Source organism: Electrona antarctica (assembly GCF_951216825.1).
Source record: "Electrona antarctica genome assembly, chromosome: 15".
NCBI lineage: Eukaryota > Metazoa > Chordata > Actinopteri > Myctophiformes > Myctophidae > Electrona > Electrona antarctica.
In genome coordinates, this window is record NC_136796.1 from 36,721,363 (window position 1) to 36,739,365 (window position 18,003).

Genomic DNA, 18,003 nt, shown 5'->3' on the forward strand with positions numbered 1-18,003 from the left:
ATGCATTACATCAGGTTTTCTGAAAAACCTGATGTTTCTATATCTGTGGTGCTCAAACTATATCATGTCGAGGACCCCCAGATGTATGTAATTGGCCGCAGACCCCCATCTCAAAATATGTTGTTCCTGGGACCCCCCATATGAGCAATATTTGAGAATATGTTCACTGTGAAAGAATACATATTCAAAGAGTTTTCCAAAATAGCAGATCTGCAAGCTCGTAGCTGTAGATCTGCTATTTTTCAACAGCTAAAGTTTAAAAGAATGGTTCAAGTGGTTAAACGCCAAAGCAACACAGAAGCGTTCCCATTCTTAAATGGCTTGGGGAGTGTGTTCTTCTTTACTGTGTTGGTCGTCCCATACAGATTCCTGGTGTAGGTGTGTGGGGCCGCTTGGTGATGGAAAAGTCCACTCCGTCCAGCTCCATTCCATTGGCTCTCTCCATTGCCTGGCACGCAATTAGGGAAGAAGAGACCAAGCTGCAAACAAAATGTCTTGATAAGGTGTGTGGTGTAAGGCTTACATTGTGAACAGTAAACCCCAGGGATGTCTCGCATTAGGGTCTAACATTAATGTGTTGCAATGCTGACATCTAGTGGCATGTTTTGGTGAACACAGAAATGTTAAAGAACCAATACATACATTTCATGTAATCAAGGATTTCGTCGACTAATACTATGACAAAAAATGTTCGTCGACTACCCCTTTTCACTGACGAAAAGTAAATGAAAACCAAGCTATGACTAAAATTAAGACTAAATATATTGACAATTTTGTCAACAAATTAAAAACTAGACTAAAATGGACAACAGATCCAGTATAAGTCATTTTACACTTGGGTTGCATGCTGAAAATGGCAGATCTACAAGCTTGTAGATCTGCTATTATCAGCAAGTGTAAAGTCAGCCATTACGACGGCATACGACGAAAACTAACACGAAAACATTCCAGGTGACTAAAATGAGACTAAAACTAAAGCACCAAATCTCTCTCTGCCAAAAAATAGCCTACCGGTGTCCATAAACTCACGACTTGCATTGGGTGTGATGGATTTGTGTTGGGAGCTTGTAGGATGGCTATTTTCAAAGGATTCTAAATATTAATTAACCTTTTTATACTGATGTACCACATAAGAAAATATTTTGGCTCTCCATGTACCACCACAATAAATAACATGTATTATTTATTTAGTTAGTTAAAATACAGGAGCTGCCCTTTTTGTCCCATTCCTAAGCCAATAATGCTGCTGCTCTGACAAAACTCAGTCTAATCAGCACAACTGCAATTTCTAATGTGATTAATCCGTTCTCAAATCTTCTATTAACGGCTAGGTATGCTGTCATGCCCATTTCAGCACGGCTGGATAGCCCATTTCAACCAATTGCTTGATCATAAGAACTACCTGTAGTAATATAAATATTTCATTCCACTTTTGTCTATTTTCTCCTTTTTTGGGGCGACTCCTCTGCATAGGGGTGGTACACATACCAGTGGTTGGGAACCTCTGCTCTACACAACACACTGTCCAGTACACATGAATATTAAACCGTTATAATTTTATTACATTCACCATTTTCTCCATACCTCCTTGGAATCGTCGATTCTTTCAAAATAGACAAAGGCGAAGCCTCGGGACCGTCCGGTGCACTGGTCGTACACCACATTAACTGCCGCCAGCGGACCATAGCAGGAGAACACCTCTCTCAGATCACGCTCCGTGGTGTATAGGCTCAGGCCAAATACTCCTAGACAGTTGTTGGGATCGGGGTTCACCTGCAAGGACCAACAATAAGACTTGAAGTTCAGCGAGATCCATTTTAAATTACACCTCGTTTTGTGGTCGTTTTTTTACCACTCACGTCACTTGTGATTGGCTCTCAAATTCTGCCATCATCCGCTCCGACCATGGCTATTGCGCAGTGTTGATTTTGTCGACTAATACTGTGACAAAAAATGTTTGTCGACTACCTTATTTCCCTGAGGAAAACTAAATGGAAATGAAAACTAAGCTATGATGACTAAAACTAAGGCTAAATATATAGACAATTTTGTCAACAAATAAAAACTAGACTAAAATGTTAGGAAGGGACTTTGTTGCATGCTGAAAATAGCAATCTACAAGCTCACAACGAGTCGCACACCGGCATATGAATATGAAGTGATATCTAAGAAAATATACCAAATTCAACTGTTTTCAGGGCTTAAAGCAAAAAAAAACTGACTGAAAATTATTTTTTGCAAATCTGCACTGATCTCATTAAATGACCCCTATGAAATCCTCGGGACTGAAATCCGTCCACAGGACTGAGAACTTTAAGCCTTTTATTGTGAACACTTACAGTTCCCAGTATAATGGCATATTACTGAGAAGGTGTGGTGACACTATAAAGACGAACTGTTAAATGCAAAGTGATTGTCAGCAACATTGCACTCTGACAGAAGCTATACTACTGTACGTTAGCCAGAGTTAGAACGCTGCTGAGAGAAGCTCTTAAAAGGGCCACTTCACCCCTTTTGCAACCAGATCTTATTTTAATTAAGTTCGGGAGACAAGAAACACTTTCCTGGGGGTTTTATGTGGGTAACGTGTGTTTTTAGATATTTTAGTATTTCAAAGTGTCATGTCATGGACACTGGTCTCACTGCTGGATTTGACTGCACTCACCTTGTGGAGAGGGAGAGGGCTGTCTTACTGAGACAACATGTAGTCCAGGAAGGAAGTGAGACCAGTGTCCATGACTGCAGTAGCATGTCCATGTACCATTTTGAAATTTGAACGAATCCAAAGTTAACGCACTTTTGTTTGTGAACACCGCCATAGCTCTGTCTTTTCATAATCACAAGCAATCCCGTGGGCTCAGCGGCCCTTCGGAAGACCGGCCTATCGGTTTATTGCCGCGGACTCGGCATCAGCCTCAACAGCCTGGCTTGTGTTAATAGGTCTGCCTCCTCGTCAATATATAATACGCCAAAGTGGTTTTGATCGATGCATCATGAGATACGTGGGGGAGACAGACAGACATTCTGTGCATTCATAGATATGGATGAACAATGCATATAGCAACAGGAAAGAGGGGGATATCATGAGCTTGATTTATATAGGACAGTGGTTTTCAACCAGTGGTCCTTGAGGAGGTTCCAGGTGGTCCCCAGCTATTTGGTGGCGAGTTGGTGACCAAATTAGGTCTTAAACTCTTGAGCGTAAAATGAAACCAAATGGACCCGTACAGGTCCATTTGGTTTCATCTTACGCTGTCAAGAGTTAGATTATTGTTAAACATCTGGCATTATTTAATTTACAAGAAGTCTACACAATTAGATAATGTAAAATAATTGTTTTGATCAACGTTTCAATACAGCATGGAATTGTGGACGAAACTGTTAACAGACAACAACATATTCTTTAGTCTCAAGTATAAGAGAGGCTAAATGTCATCAAATGGTGGTCCGTGGCTCAAATGCCAAATAAATAATAGGAGAATGTAGAGAGTAGAGCCTGAACGATGTCAGATTTTGGTGTCCGATGCCGATCCCATTTGTGGTCCAAGACCACCACCAATGTATTGAATTATATTTTGTCAAAAAGTGCAACATTTTATACAAAACACATTTTGATAATTGTTTCTATTTGAGAATATTTAACATATACACTAAAACCTTTTATTTAACCACTTAAGCTCCACCAAAAAAAACTATATATACACATACACATTTCTTTTCCTTTCAAATTGTCACCTATAATGACATGCATAAAATAGCTATACCAGGTTTCAATCGGGGCACATCAACAGCATATTTGCTGATACTGATGTCATCAAACAAGTCAAATAATGGCCGATATGTCGACCAAATCGATATATCGGTCTGGCTCTATTAGAGGCAGGAAGCTGACAGCAGCGAGAGAGAGAGAAGGGAGACATGCAAGGAATGAGAGGAGTCAGATCCGAACCTGGGTCCTCACAAGGAGCATAATTGTTAGTGCACTAATTGGTAGCACCAACAGGAATCCCAAAATATATTAATATTATTAATTTAACACAAGTTTGGCCTTGGACGTGTATACACGTCTTTTATATCAAAACCATGGGGTGCCTTGGACGTGTATAGCCTATACACGTCCAAGGCACCGGCACCGGAACCGGAGTGTTATGAGAGGCGTCCAATGAGTTAAAATATGCTAATGGTCAGCGCTCATGAAAAGGTTGAGAACCATACCAGTGTTCCAAGGTTATCGTGCTAACTCACCCTGCTCCCGGTGTGCCGGTGGCGGGTGGACATGGAGGATGTGCTCTGGCTCCTCCTGCGGCCGTATTCTGGGCTGTAACAACGAGAGCGGGAAGTAGGCGGTATTCTGGGCTGTAACAACGAGAGCGGGAAGTATTCCATCCATTCCCCACACACACACACACACACACACACACTGCCCCTGACCTAAATTAATTAGACCTGGGATCAATTTTGAATGACAAATGTGAGCCAGTATCGCAAAGTAAACTGTCGTCCGAAAACGTTTAAGCGGTAGTTGTCTACAGTAGCGTTACCAGGAATTACATTTTGGGCAGGCAAGATGTGTTGTCGTCCGGTCGTTTGCCCTCTCTTTTTGAGTCCAAGGAACAGCAATGTCCCTATGTCCCTATGTTTAGAGTACCAGTTTGTCTGATTTTTTCTCAGTAAATGGATTTTGGCCAGGCAGAAATGGATTTGGCCAGGCCTCGCCTTATTGTAGATACGCCACTGGAATCTTGTATAGATTAGAATGTCAGTGTAGCAGCTGCTGCATTAAGACATCCTCATTTCATTGAAACAAAAATGGCACTAATTAAAAACATTCAAACAGTGATTCTCAAACTTTTTCATGTAAGGACCCCCAAATTGACACTAATTAGCCTGCGGACCCCATTAGAAAATATATGGCAAGGACCCCCATAAGAGAAGACTTTTACTCTAGCAGTGATTTTCAACCATTTTCATTTCAAGGACCCACAGTTTGACCTGAATTAGGCTACGGCCCCCCATTTCTATCTCTGGGACCCCAATGTTGTAAAATCAAATTTAATTTAACTGAGTGTACAGATGGAACCAAATGGACCCGTTAGTGCCCAGGTTGCATTTGTACACTCTCTGAGTTACAGGCCCATAAAGGGTCCATTTGGTTCCTAACTATCATTTAGCTGGGGACCCCCTGGAACTCCCTCAAGGACCCCTAGGGGTCCCCGGACCCTACTTTGGATACCACTGCATTATAACACTAATTAGGAGTCCTAATGCTAAAACAGAGAAGGAAGAGTGGCTTTTAAGAAGACACGTTAGAAAATTAATTATAGTCTTTAGCGTTGTGCGGCAACTTGTGCCATTAAAGGCAATTATAAATATGTTAGGCGGGCCAAATCAGCTGTGGAGAGACGCTATGGTGAACAACAATGGTGCTCCTTCGCGGTGGTGTGTCTGGTGTCGGTGAAGCCATTTCCATGGAGCTAAACCGCATTGCATTCCATGCAAAAGTTCAGCAAAACACGAATGCTTTAAGGTTTGCAGGCAAACTGCACACTAAACGCGACCGACAACTTAAGTCATGGAGTGGTGAATGTAATATTCAATACATTAGACGATAATTGGTTGCGGTGCTCTGTGGTAATGTTATACAGCCGCACAGCAGAAAAGCAATAGAGAATGTGAATGTTGTCGTGCTTACCCGTCCTTCATTATTTCCGTCCTCAGTGTCACTCATTTTACAATTATTCTGAGCGGTGAATAAATAGGAAAAATACTGTTTTAGGGAGGTTTCGGCACCCTTTTGTGTCCGCACAGTGCTTTAGCTAGAAGATGGCGAACGGCTGGACTGTAGACTCGAGAGAGGAGACCCAGCAGGTTTGTTTTTGTTATTATCGGACCGGTCCCATAGCCCAGGGGGACATTCATTTCACGCATGTGGATGGTAAGTTGTCACGGAAACAGGGAGACAACAATTCGCTAGCGTCAACGGTTGCCCGGCAACCAGCTGGCCACATCGCGACCGACCGCCCTCCCAAGCTATGGGATCTAACATCTGGAAGCCAAATCCCATGCCATTATAATGGATAAGAAAGATCATGAAGACATGAACAAAGTTTTTTTTTCTTGCGATTTAATTCACAGGTAGCCTTATTCACTGAACAATCCGCCTTCAAAAATAAAACAAATCAAGATGGAATAAAATGAAAATACTGGGACAATTATTTTCAATGAGCAGGCAAAGGGCATTCTTTAGACAAAGAAAGCTTTGCCACACATTAAATTCAGATTTTATGGATGAGGGTTGACTGATTAAAACTACCAGCCTGCTTCAACATTTTCTCTTGAATAGCACCAGTCGTCACCGGTGGTAGAGGCAAGTTTGTTATCCTATGCAAGTTGCCATCTCAACCACTGCCTAAAAAAGACGGGGGACAACAGCGGTTTGCAACAGCTTTCAAATCACTATATTGACATTTGATTTGATATTTTTTAGTAAGACTATCTTGTGTGTTCTGTTCCGTCTTTTGAGTATATTCGTGGGCTAATGGGAATAATCTAAATATTGGCTATGTGTTGGCAATGGCACAGTCCATGCAGGAAAAGCATGTTTTTCATTTAAGTAGTAAGAATATTTTTTTAAATACATATACAGTATATATAGATAATTAACAAAAACAGATATGGTTAATTTGTCTGTTTTTGCCATTCTAATATAGAAATGTGTATGAACCTGTGGAAATAGCAGATTGGTTCAGGTCTAGTATCTACAGAGGGCCTGCAGCAAAGTTGTAATCATGGATAAGTTAGAGTCTGACATCATCACCTAAAATATCACAAAAGTCAAGGCTGGACGAGCGTCGAGCCTCCTACTATTTTTAGGAAATCCCTACTGGGTCACAGTGTAACGTGAACCCTGAACACATGGAAGCGATAGGTCAGATTTCGGCACTACGGAGGCGGCGCTTAATATTGACCAAACAGTACATTCAATCTATTCCAAATCCAAACACAACAGTTACCAAGACAAGGAACACAGACATCAGGTTGCAATTGAGACATATAGCAGACATTGACTGTATCCGTCTATGTAGTGGAAACAATTACCATGTTCTTGACAGAAAAGACGTAAAACCATCTTGCATCTGAAGTAAAGATACACTTAAACATCCTTCATTTGGAGTGCAAATAATATTCTTTGGGTCATTTTCGTACAGTTCAGTCATACATTATCCATAGATTATTTCTCTCTGTAAGCTAAAAGACAATGGGCCTCATTCACAAAACTCTTCTTATATTATTAGTATATTTTACTGTATTCTTGCAAAGTAAAGACCAATGTCAGATTTGAGATTTGTGAAACGTGTGCACAGCCTTGATTTGTGTACATACAAAGATACGATGATGAATCTCACTTGGTTGTAAACTGAGTGCACACTTGTCTGTGTGAATCATTTGCATAGTTCATTGCCCGTTTAACACCATAAAAGGCTCACAGGTCATGTGCAAAAAGGGGAAAGCCAAATGATTCTCCATAGTAAGACAGTGTTGCTCGCAAAAAAGATCACAACGCTGAGCGCTCTCAACGCTTCACTATCCATTTCTGGCAAGGGATTCCCTTGCGTGATATAGTATAAGCTGAACGTTTATGAAATGCAAGTATTGCTCTTATGTTTAGGCCTAAATTAATAGAAGAAAAGTTTAAGCAGCAAGGTCATGGCAGAGATATTAGTAAAGCATGGCAGTATAATATTGGCCTATTATATTGTTCTACCCAACAAACATAGATGACAAAGAAAAACTTAAACGAAATATGCAGAACACTGGATTGACTGGAACACCGCTATCCGAGATGGAATTGGATCAGATCTTTCCTCCTTTAGCAGCTTACCCATTCTATCCACTGTCCTGGATCATCATCACACAGCTTAGTTTTACACTACTTTAGTGGATGTGCTTGGCTGAGGAGCCACTGGTAACGCTACCATCTGCAGGCCATCCTGCCTAAACAAACAATATGTGGGCACCAAGGTTTCTCGTCTGGCCTTGCGTAGGCGGGCGGCTGCCTGGTGTGGAGGGCTGCTCGCGACTGGGGAGGGGGCAAGGAGCCGGGGGTTAGCCGGATGCATGCAGCTCATTAAGGCAATTAAGACAAACCAGTGTTAGGTTGGAGGGAGTGCAAATTCATTTGTTGAGCGTTTTGTGTGCATCCATTGGACTGGAGGGGGCCCAAGTGCGATTTAAATTGAATTCAAAGGCCTGAAAATGTCAACAGGCTGCAACAGAAATTACTCATGAACATGAGTCACAGGATGTCACCGTGGTAGAGACAGGAGCAGCGAAGGATGGCCCTTCACCTGCTGCATCAGACCCAGACAATCCAGCATATACAGCCTTCCTTATTAGGAGGTGACGGTTTTAAACTAACTAACTGCAGCAATAGTCTTTTCTATTTTATCCCAAGAATATTGATGTCATTTTTGTTGAACTTACGTCCTGCAAAATTAGGTATGATATATTGTAAGCACTTCACTAAATTGTGGCCAAAATGACATAATGACATTGTGGCCAAAATGACATAAAAAAAACAATGGTTTCATTTTTTTGAAAAATTAGGTTTGGCACTACTTTAACTAAAGAATAAGACATTGTAATTGCCTTCAGGCTTTGTATGTACAACAAAAAAATAAACAAAAGAAGAATGATGTATTAGGACTGTATGATGATATTTGTTTTTTTGTTTTTTGTTTTGTTTTTGGATGAGTGTGGTTTTTGTTGCGTTTTGAATTTGTGTTGTACTAAAAAATGGAAAGAAGAATCTAAGTGACAAAAATGAAGAATGATGAATCAATCTATTTGGATGGAAACAGTTGCAGGAGTGCTTTAATCTGTTTATACACACATTTCGTGAATGAGGCCCAATTCCTCTATATAAGCACTTGGATCATGTGTGTTCAGCATTTTGTTGTGGGCAAAGCGGTATTGCAAATTCATAGGAAACACATGCGCTTAAGCATTCCTAGAAGTTTTCACGAAGTAAATCATTGTAATGTTCCAAGTGGAACCCCTATGCTTTTTTTCAAACAGGAGTTCTTTCCATTATGCCATCATAAAAAGTATCTGAAATTCAAACCAAATTAAGTTAGTGAAGTAAATATCAAAAAAGGGGCGGACAGTGCGCTCCTTGTAAAAAAATAAATATCAGCATGAAAGGAAAAGAAAGCCTTGAGCAGTCTTCCTCCTTTCCTAGGAGGTAGCGGAGCATTTCTGAGATGCATTCCCGTGTTCTAGGTCAGTGGATGTCCATGCCTCTCTTGCTATTGCTTTTCATCAGTCTAGTATGTTAATTTCGTGATTTTAACTTTGGGGGAAAAGTGTGGTGCGCTTAAAATGAAAACCCTACATCTATCAAGGACTACGGTGCCTGGTGCGGTCTAGGTCTGTTAGGTGTGTGTGGGTGGAGGAGGCGCACAGTCCCTAGTTGGCTGCCCACCGTCTCCTGCTTTGAGGCTTTCTGTATAGACGCAGGAGCGGAGGAGAGGACGCCCGCTGCAGCATGGGAGGTGTTGGCGGAGGAGGCATTGGCCGACACGTCGATTTTCCCCTCGAGTTTGACCAGCCGCGTTAGAATGTCATCCAGCAGCACGGCTATGGTCCTCTTCAAATCAGCTGTGCAAGAAAAGAGACATTATGGATTTCACTTTGCACTCTGGATTCATCTTTTGAGGCCCAAACCATAATTGACATGAGTTAGTATGAATAAAATGCAGTGCTTAGGAGAGAAAGTGTTGTTGGACATCTGTTCTGTCTTCTATAATTTTTCTCCCACGATTTTGTAACCCATTTGTCACCCCTGTGTCAATTATCTAATGTGATCCTGGGCTCTTCACACCCTCCGCCAACCTAGTCCCCATATATGGGGGACATAGGGAGAGCAACGGACTTGAACTCAAGCTTCCTAGGACATCTGTTCTATGAGTGGATCATCCAGTGGCCAAACAAGCCCAATTGACTGACTTCTATGTAAACCAAGACCAAAACTAAATCAACTGTAGATTTAGTAGACTAAAATCTAAAACTAGACTAACTAACACCAACAACATTCTAGGTGACTAAAATGTGACAAAACAATTCAAAAGACTGCTCAACCCAACGCCCCTCACCATAACCGGCCATGGAGGTTCCCTGCGGCCCTCCCGGCGCGTTCTGGTTCTCCTCGGTCAGCACCTTGACGTAGCGGCGGCTGAGCTCGAGGATCTGCTGCCGCAGCTCGGTGCTGCTCTGGTGGCGCGCCGGCTGTTGCACGGTGTAGTGCAGCATCATGAGTCCCCACGCCAGGCCAAAGGCCAGCAGCAGCATGCTCAACCTCTGGGACATGTTCCTGCGCAGGAGCGCGCCCAGCATGGTACTGGGGCTCTTGGGGACGGGGAGAGGGGAGGGAGGGGACAGGTACAGCGGCGGCACTGGTAAGGGAAGCTTTAAAATGTGATTTAAGTTGAAGGTCGAGGTCTGGGGAGAGGTCAGGGTTGAGGCGGTGGGGGCTGGATTGGAGTACAAAAGGAGGGAAGCCGTCTATAGCCGACACCCACTGGAACTGGACGTCAAGGCTTTCCGCACAGGCTCGGCTGCAAAATGCCAGGCATCAAACCGACGGTGCAAACAGGGCACCCAAGCCCAGAACTCGGGGTCATTGCTGCCTCACTCGGTGAGCTAGAAACACAAGAACGCAGAAACAGGAGATGTAATAAACAAGTGCTATGCAGACACAACAACAATCCCCCACCATGCTTTAAACAAAACAAAAACCCTGAAAAAAAAGTCCTGGCGTCACTCGCTCATCCCCTGGTTCATGGAAGTTCGTTCTCTATGGAGAATAACATGGGGTCATCTTAAAATCGTCTCATATAAGAATTGTGGTCCAAAAGTAAACAAACTGTGACAAACTGCGATATTGTCGGGGAGGTGTCTCTGTATCGTTTACATGTATAGTCATATTTGATACAGTCTGTTTCTAGCGGAAATGGGGGTTACAAAAGTACATGAACCTGTGGACTAGCCCTCTAGCGATATTGACGTCAGACTTTGGTATGGTGCCAAAGTGGGTGAATTGATTTATTATATTGAATTGAGTTTGGGCTTCAAAACTCTGAAAGGGCCACTACACCACTTTTCAACTTATCATCATATAATTGGTCCTCACTAATGTTCATGATAAAATACCACCATTTTCTTCTACTCAGTCTGTGTCTCATAGGAGGGCTGTGGGCAGTTCAGAAATACGTCCACGGTAGTGACATCGTTAGGCATGTTTTTTGGTTTTATATTTAGATTTCTATTATCGTGAGAGCGACATTATCGCATTGCAACGATTCAGGAATAGAAAGCTAATAGAAGGAATAGAAAGCTTCTATTAGCTTGGAGTCCCCATCAATGATGTCACTGGTGGACGCGTTTCTGAACTGCCCACAGCCCTCCTATGAGACACAGACCGAGTATGAAAAGAATTGTTGAGGACCACTTATATGAAGATAGGTAGATTGAAAAGTGGTGAAGTGGTCCTTTAACTGGTAAGAGCTGTAAGGCTGCATGTTATCCATTCTCTCTCCTGCCTTTTCTTTGTCTCACTCACTGTCATAAGCAGAAATGCAAAAAAGTTAAATAAATAAAGAAAAAAACTTAAATAAAAAAAGAATTACACACCTTTGTTTGCTACAATGCTTATTTTCTTAACTTTATACAAAATCCAATACAAGAATTCCGTACTCCACAGTATTCTGATGCTGAATACCACATAAACAAGGAACAAGGTCTAAATGCATGGACGGTGCAAGTGTTTTTGGGGCGTTTCTATATTCAGTTTGGATAGTTAGATGGCACATGTAGATAGCAGTAAAGCAAATACACCAATAAACCTGCCTGACGAGACAAACTCTGGCCATGCAAATGACAACTACATTGGTTGTACACTATCACATGATACTTGTGCTGCTCTTTGCACTGGGTATAAGATTAGATATTAGATAGCATTGAATTAATGCACAACAATTCCCACAATTGTTCAAAACAACCCTCAAAACAATCAAATACAGTCAGGCCAGTGACAGCAAAACCCCAAATGCCAAAATCCCTGAGCCCCTCTTGCTCAAAGTTGTGGATTCATGTGGTTTATAACCCCACTGGGAATTCTGGCATTTATTCCATGGCTTAATCTAGAATCTCTTTCTCTCACACAAAGTCACATGCATACACAATCACATACAGTATACAAAAGGCACATTGGACATGTGGGTGGATAGATAAATAAATAGAACAGTCATCCTTACAGGTAAACTGAAACAGTCTGACCACATCTAACGCATCACACATGGTGGATATTTAGCAAAGCATCCTATTCCCTCCCAGCCCATAAGAGAGCTCCAAGCAGTCAGCTAAGGCTTATCAGGCCGTTTCCTCATTAAAGGAGAGACTCCACTTGGAACCAGGGTACCACAGCAGCAAGCGAGAGATGACCAGTCAATGGTCTGACAATAAAGACATCTCTTTTTTTAGGGCTTCTTAGCCCAGAAACCTGATTACCCATTTAGATCACTGGGGACCCTCTTTGCAGCTCTGGGTGGGGATGGCTGACACAGTACTGGGTCCAAGTATGGAGAGCATCCTCCTTTCTTTTTACTAACCACACCTCCGAAATGTCCAATGGCAGGCATGGTAGCAAATAGCCTTCTGAAATTAGATGATTGTGTGTCTTGGTTTTTCAAAAACTTTTTTTGCGGCACTAGTGGCTGTGGGAGTGGCATATCCTGTTGAGGTCAGGAAAGGGACACTGACTGACTGAGGGGAATAAATTATGAAAAGAGAAGTAACAGAATCCGGTTGCTGATGTCCCCCACCAGCTAGATGCACCCGCCCACCCAGACACCCGCCACATGTCCTTACTATGACCCATGGACAAGTTGCTACTATAGCCTAATAGGGAAATGATTCTCCACTTATTTAACCACATTAAAAAAAGTTGTTCACCCCAAAAAATTACTTCCCCCACCCCATCAATTACACACCCCATGAAGCCTTATTAAAATGCATGGAGATTTTTTTGTTTTTGTCACATCGGTCAATAGGAGACTCAATTGAGTCTCCGCTGGTCATCAAATTATTGGCTTACGAATGCGACCACAGTCACTAGGCTTTATGAGGTGTGTAAAAAGAATTTGCCATATTTTGGGCATGTCAGGCAAAAATATTAAAACAAAACATTGTTCCAAAATAGTATTGTAGATGGGATATTTTTGCAGCACAGCACTAGTCTGTCACAGTAGTTAACTTCAAGAACCCCCAGTTTGATGAACATTAGGCCACAGTCAGTCAGCAAAATTGCTTCCTGTTGCTCTTCCACTCACACATTAACTCTTTTTAACACATTTAACTGTAATTTTTATCCTACGATTTTGCAACCCATTTTTTTCACCCATTATCTAATGTAATCCTGGGCACTACACTTCCTCTGCTAACCTGGGGGGGCAGCATACTGACCTCATGCTTCCTTCTATGCATGAGGAGTCCAAGCTGCGTCTTTTCACCTGACAGGGGAGAGTTTCCCGGGCCGGACGTAGTGCGTGGAAGGAACACATTATTCTGACCAGTTCCTTTCTCCTCCATCAGGCCAGGGGGAGGTAGTTTAGAGACCAGGATTACTGCATGTTTTTGTGAGGGTACCTACCCTATAGGGGACATGGGGAGAACATGCAAACTCCACACAGAAGCGTGAATTCCGTTTGTGTCCAAGCATAGGCATGGTTGAGGCATGGTAACGCCCCACCTGCCTGTGATTGGTCTACTGACACTGCCCGTCTTGACTGTCCTCCGAGACGCGAGGTTACTCCGTGGTGAGATTGCGAAATAAATAATAGGCTACAAGAGAATGACAGCTTGGCACGCGCAACAGAATGCAGCCTTGAAACTAACTTGTAAGTTTTATTTTTGTAGAAGAGGCAAACTAATATTGTTTATGCGGTTTGCTTTGATTGAATAAGACGTATGTTGTACTATGATTTGATTTGGGTGTGTTCTAAATAAAGTGTTAGTGTTGATTATTGTCTATTAATCTAATTATAGTAAACTAATACTATTACATTAAAATGGATAAAGATGAAGGGAAAATAGATATTTTTATAGTACAATAATGTTTCAAGTTTACACAAATTACACAATAATTAACACACCCAAATCAAATCATATTATGGCATGCAATCAATTATTCCATCAAAGCAAACGGCATAAACAATATTAGTTTGCCTCTTCTACAAAAATAAAACTTACAAGTTAGCGTTCTCTTGTATCATACCATACGTCTACTACTACGTATAATTTCCCACCACGGAGTAACCTCGCATCAGACTATCCAGCATATCCACCTCGGAGGACAGTCAAGACAGGCAGTGTCGGTAGGCCAATCACAGGCAGGGCGGGGCGTTACCATGCCTATGCTCGGACACAAACGGAATTCACGCCACACAGAAGGGCCCTGTCACCAACCCCGCCTCGGGTATGGGCACTGATGACGCAGAGGAGAGGAACGTGCCCACAGCGTCCCTAGCGGGAATCGAACCCAGGACCTTCTAGCTGTGAGGCGACAGCACTACAGACTGTGCCACCGTGCCCCTCCAAAAAAACGATTTTAACTATAACCAACAGCTACGGTCTTGTCAATGAATGATTAATGAGTTACGGAATTATTCTTTACTGGTATTTCAGGAAATGCATAATTTAATTTGCTACACATGTAATGATTCACTCGATTCACTCAACTATTATTTCTCTTACACAAATCCAGTATTTTCTCTTTTAATTTTCTTGTCTTTTCAATACAGTAGTACATTACCGTTTTATTTTTTTAATCAATTATCTTACAAAGATCCTGAATTTTCTTCTCTTTTTATTGTGCGACCTCTGCAGTTTGAATCACAATTAAAATCGTGATTTAAACATGTCATGTCACCAGTTTGAATCATTTATCGTTTTATGACATGCCGACTACACAGACATCAGAGAAGGAACAACAAACACTGACAAATAAGTAACAGAAAGTGACAGAAACACATTTATTTGTGCTTGATTTTTTGTTTCTATGAAAACTCTCAATGTGACGAGCAATCTTGTCTAGTGGCCTTCCTATTAATGTAGTGTAGAAATCTCATTCCCCACGAAATGTCTCATGGATCAAATTCACACTAAAAACAGCCATATGGCTGAAACTTTGCACTGTCACAACAATTCCACTGTCCAGTCTCCGATATTGTACCCTGTTATTCAGTAGGCTTCATCATTGTTCTTAGGAAAGGCACACCTGTATGCCCAGGAATGAGACAATGAATGTTCCACTTGTTTAGTGTTCAAACAAAAACAGGGAATTCTGTGGAAGGTCTGAATTCCAATAAAAGACAAGGGTCTTCAACAGGGAGTCCAGGACCCTTAGGGGGTCCTCAAAGTCAGTACAGCAGGGCCGCCAAATCTTTGTGTGATAATGTGAGTTACACTAACCCTGGCATCCCTATTCTGAGGGGAACATAAGCAGAAAATAGCAAATCTACAAGCCTCACGCTGCTGGAGTTGTGAGTTTATGGAACTGCTATTTTTGGAGGTTTAGTGTTGAGTCAAGTTTACAAAGTATTGAGGGTTTACACTGCAAGCGGTTAAATGTCTGAAATAAACCAAAAACATGAGTTTACATACACTGATGATAGTCAAAGAGTCATGGGGTCCCTGCTTCATCTCTCTCTCTCAAGGGGTCCGTGGCCTAAACATCCTTGAAGACCTCTGAGATAGGATATGCAGCCCAGTCTTCACTTTGTGTTAAAGATCCTTAACCCATAGGTTAAATATTTACTACTCAGGGTTGCCATCTGTGATGCTACTGCCTATTCAACAGCTGGTCAGACAGGTCAGCTCTGGTTTCAGCAGCAGAGCAAATAAACCTGCAACTAAAACTAGTAAATATTGATGCATATCAACTGCATAATAATAAAGAAGCGAGTGCAAATTGTGCAATGTGCTCCTCATGACCAACGTTTTTTTTATCACGTCCGGTGTGAATGCATTTCAGATCATGTCCTATGATACATAGATAAGGATCACATTTTGTGGTTACTACAAGAATGCAGCACTCACACACACGCTAATATGGCATCTGAAAGTTATAACGAATTGAGGAAGTTATCTGCCTGCCGCTGCAGATGTTCAACAATAAACACACCAACGTGGATGTGATTTGGTATCAAACACCCAAAATTCACCAGAACACAGGAAATTATATCTACCATCTAGGAGGGAGGATTTAAAAAAAAATCACACCTGTGTGAAGTGAGGGGCTCTCATATCATCATACATACATCATCTCATTCTGGCTAATCACAATTTGCGTCCTCACTTTTCCGTCTTCACTTTTCTGTCCTCACTTTTATCTTGAAATTGTACTTTGCTCGGCCTCGCTATGGGGTGATCAGCCAATTCACAAGCCAATGTTTGTGCACCCTGAGCACAATATGCGCTGTAGAGTGCATAGCTGAAATTTGGCGGAAGTAGCTGGATTTTGGCGGAAGTACCGCTCAAGGAAAAGTGTTGTGATTGGTCAAAAACGGATGTTCGGTCCCAACATTTCCGCCTATGCACTCTCTGCCTTTAATATATTGTGAGTTTGTGACCAGGCTTTTCTCTTCGCAGATGAGTAAGGCTGGGACCGAGGCTAATGTTTGTGTTTACACACAAACCCAGAAAAGCTGGGCATAGGAGGGGCCCTCAAAAAATTATGAATAATGAAGTGAAAATTCACACCAAGTGTCAGGCTACCGCAGTGTGAGCAGTGCATGCAATGATCATACAGAAATGGTTATTATTAAAGATCGATCTTAGATTGCTTCAGCCATCATATCAAATTAATTTCTGTACGCCTAGTTTTGGCTGAAACTGTACCCATCATTTTCCAATACTAGTAAAGCAAGCCTGAAAAAAGTAGCCTATCAAACTCCCCAAATTCATCAGAACACACGAACATGCATCTATCTGGGGGAGGACCTTAGTCCAGAGTCCAGACCTCTGCTTGGGGAGTCCGAGTCTCCCCAGTCAGTGTTCCACCCCACCAAAAAAAACTCATGGATTCTCACAATTGGCAGCCCTATTATGTGTCAAATGGAACAACTAAACTCAGATAGCTATAGCGTATAGCCTGCAGGCTACATTTACAGAGGCTTGTCGTCGTCAACAACAACAACAGGAATATAAACAGACTTGCCCGTCACCAAATGAGTAAATACGCATTTAAAAATAAATGTAAACTTTGCGTGGTGATTGATGGTCGAGCAAAGCTGCGTTTTACCTTAATTTGGGTCTGAAAGAAACATGCATAATCACACTCCAGAAAAAGCAACAATTAACAGTCCCCACACTAGAGCTTCCACAGCAATTGCTCTTCATCTTTAAAAAGAAAAAATATATAATATACATACTCTATATTCTGTACAAATATCTACATTAGATCCAAAACATTGGTATCAACATAACAATGGTACGGTTGGTACCGTTATCGTAGCTTACTACAGCTGCACCGGCTGACAAAATGATGCTTGTTTATCAGCCTCGGGATGTTGTTGTTGTCGCCGTGTCAGTCAGTCACTGTGGGTCGATGCGGTGGCTTGTTTACTGTCTGCATTCACTGATCATCTACACGTACAGAGCTTTTACACAGCAGAATGTAGATACATAGAGGACTTCTGTACTTACGCATCGAGACGGGAAGCAAAAGTCGGCTCGGCTGCAATAATTCTTTGAGCGTGCGACGAAAGGAGCGTGACTGTCAACTGTTTCCTGAATCCTGACCTGAACTGTACGTCCGCCCGGCGTCATTGGAAGGGCATTGTGGGAAACGTAGTCCAGGTGGTTTCCAAAAACATCAGGACTCAGTCAGGAGTAAAAAATAAGAAAGAAACAAAAAGTGAATCAGTGACGGACTACATTAGTTGT

The 18,003-nt window shown here is 42.0% G+C and overlaps 2 protein-coding genes across 4 annotated transcripts; both read right to left on the minus strand.

Annotated features, from left to right (window-relative positions):
- Positions 1–227: 227 nt before the first annotated feature.
- Positions 228–5,827, minus strand: LOC306938948 (transformer-2 protein homolog alpha-like). The gene is made up of 4 exons (XM_079523351.1): positions 5,693–5,827; positions 4,246–4,318; positions 1,585–1,773; positions 228–448 (listed from the first exon to the last, which is right to left on the minus strand). The coding sequence occupies exons 1-4, from the start codon at positions 5,701–5,703 to the stop codon at positions 341–343; spliced, it is 381 nt and encodes a 126-aa protein (XP_079379477.1). The 5' UTR covers positions 5,704–5,827; the 3' UTR covers positions 228–340.
- A 296-nt stretch (positions 5,828–6,123) lies between these two features.
- ccdc126 (coiled-coil domain containing 126) lies at positions 6,124–17,901 on the minus strand. 3 transcript variants are annotated; one of them, XM_079523054.1, is made up of 3 exons: positions 17,764–17,901; positions 10,155–10,701; positions 6,124–9,660 (listed from the first exon to the last, which is right to left on the minus strand). In XM_079523054.1, the coding sequence occupies exons 2-3, from the start codon at positions 10,393–10,395 to the stop codon at positions 9,407–9,409; spliced, it is 495 nt and encodes a 164-aa protein (XP_079379180.1). In that variant the 5' UTR covers positions 10,396–10,701; positions 17,764–17,901; the 3' UTR covers positions 6,124–9,406. The 3 variants fall into 3 exon arrangements, with proteins under 3 accessions (XP_079379180.1, XP_079379182.1, XP_079379181.1); XM_079523056.1 differs by lacking the exon at positions 17,764–17,901 and adding an exon at positions 17,578–17,731; XM_079523055.1 differs by lacking the exon at positions 17,764–17,901 and adding an exon at positions 17,562–17,714.
- Between the last annotated feature and the right edge of the window lie 102 nt (positions 17,902–18,003).

Excerpts from the sequence above, each read along its gene's own strand:
- ccdc126 (XM_079523054.1), bottom strand. The coding sequence starts at position 10,395 with ATGCTGGGCGCGCTCCTGCGCAGGAACATGTCCCAGAGGTTGAGCATG. Across the intron at positions 9,661-10,154 it reads AACCTCCATGGCCGGTTATG|CTGATTTGAAGAGGACCATA; the intron begins GTGAGGGGCGTT and ends TTTCTTGCACAG.
- LOC306938948 (XM_079523351.1), bottom strand. Across the intron at positions 1,774-4,245 it reads ACCGGCACACCGGGAGCAGG|GTGAACCCCGATCCCAACAA; the intron begins GTGAGTTAGCAC and ends TGGTCCTTGCAG. Across the intron at positions 449-1,584 it reads GAATCGACGATTCCAAGGAG|GCAATGGAGAGAGCCAATGG; the intron begins GTATGGAGAAAA and ends ATTGCGTGCCAG.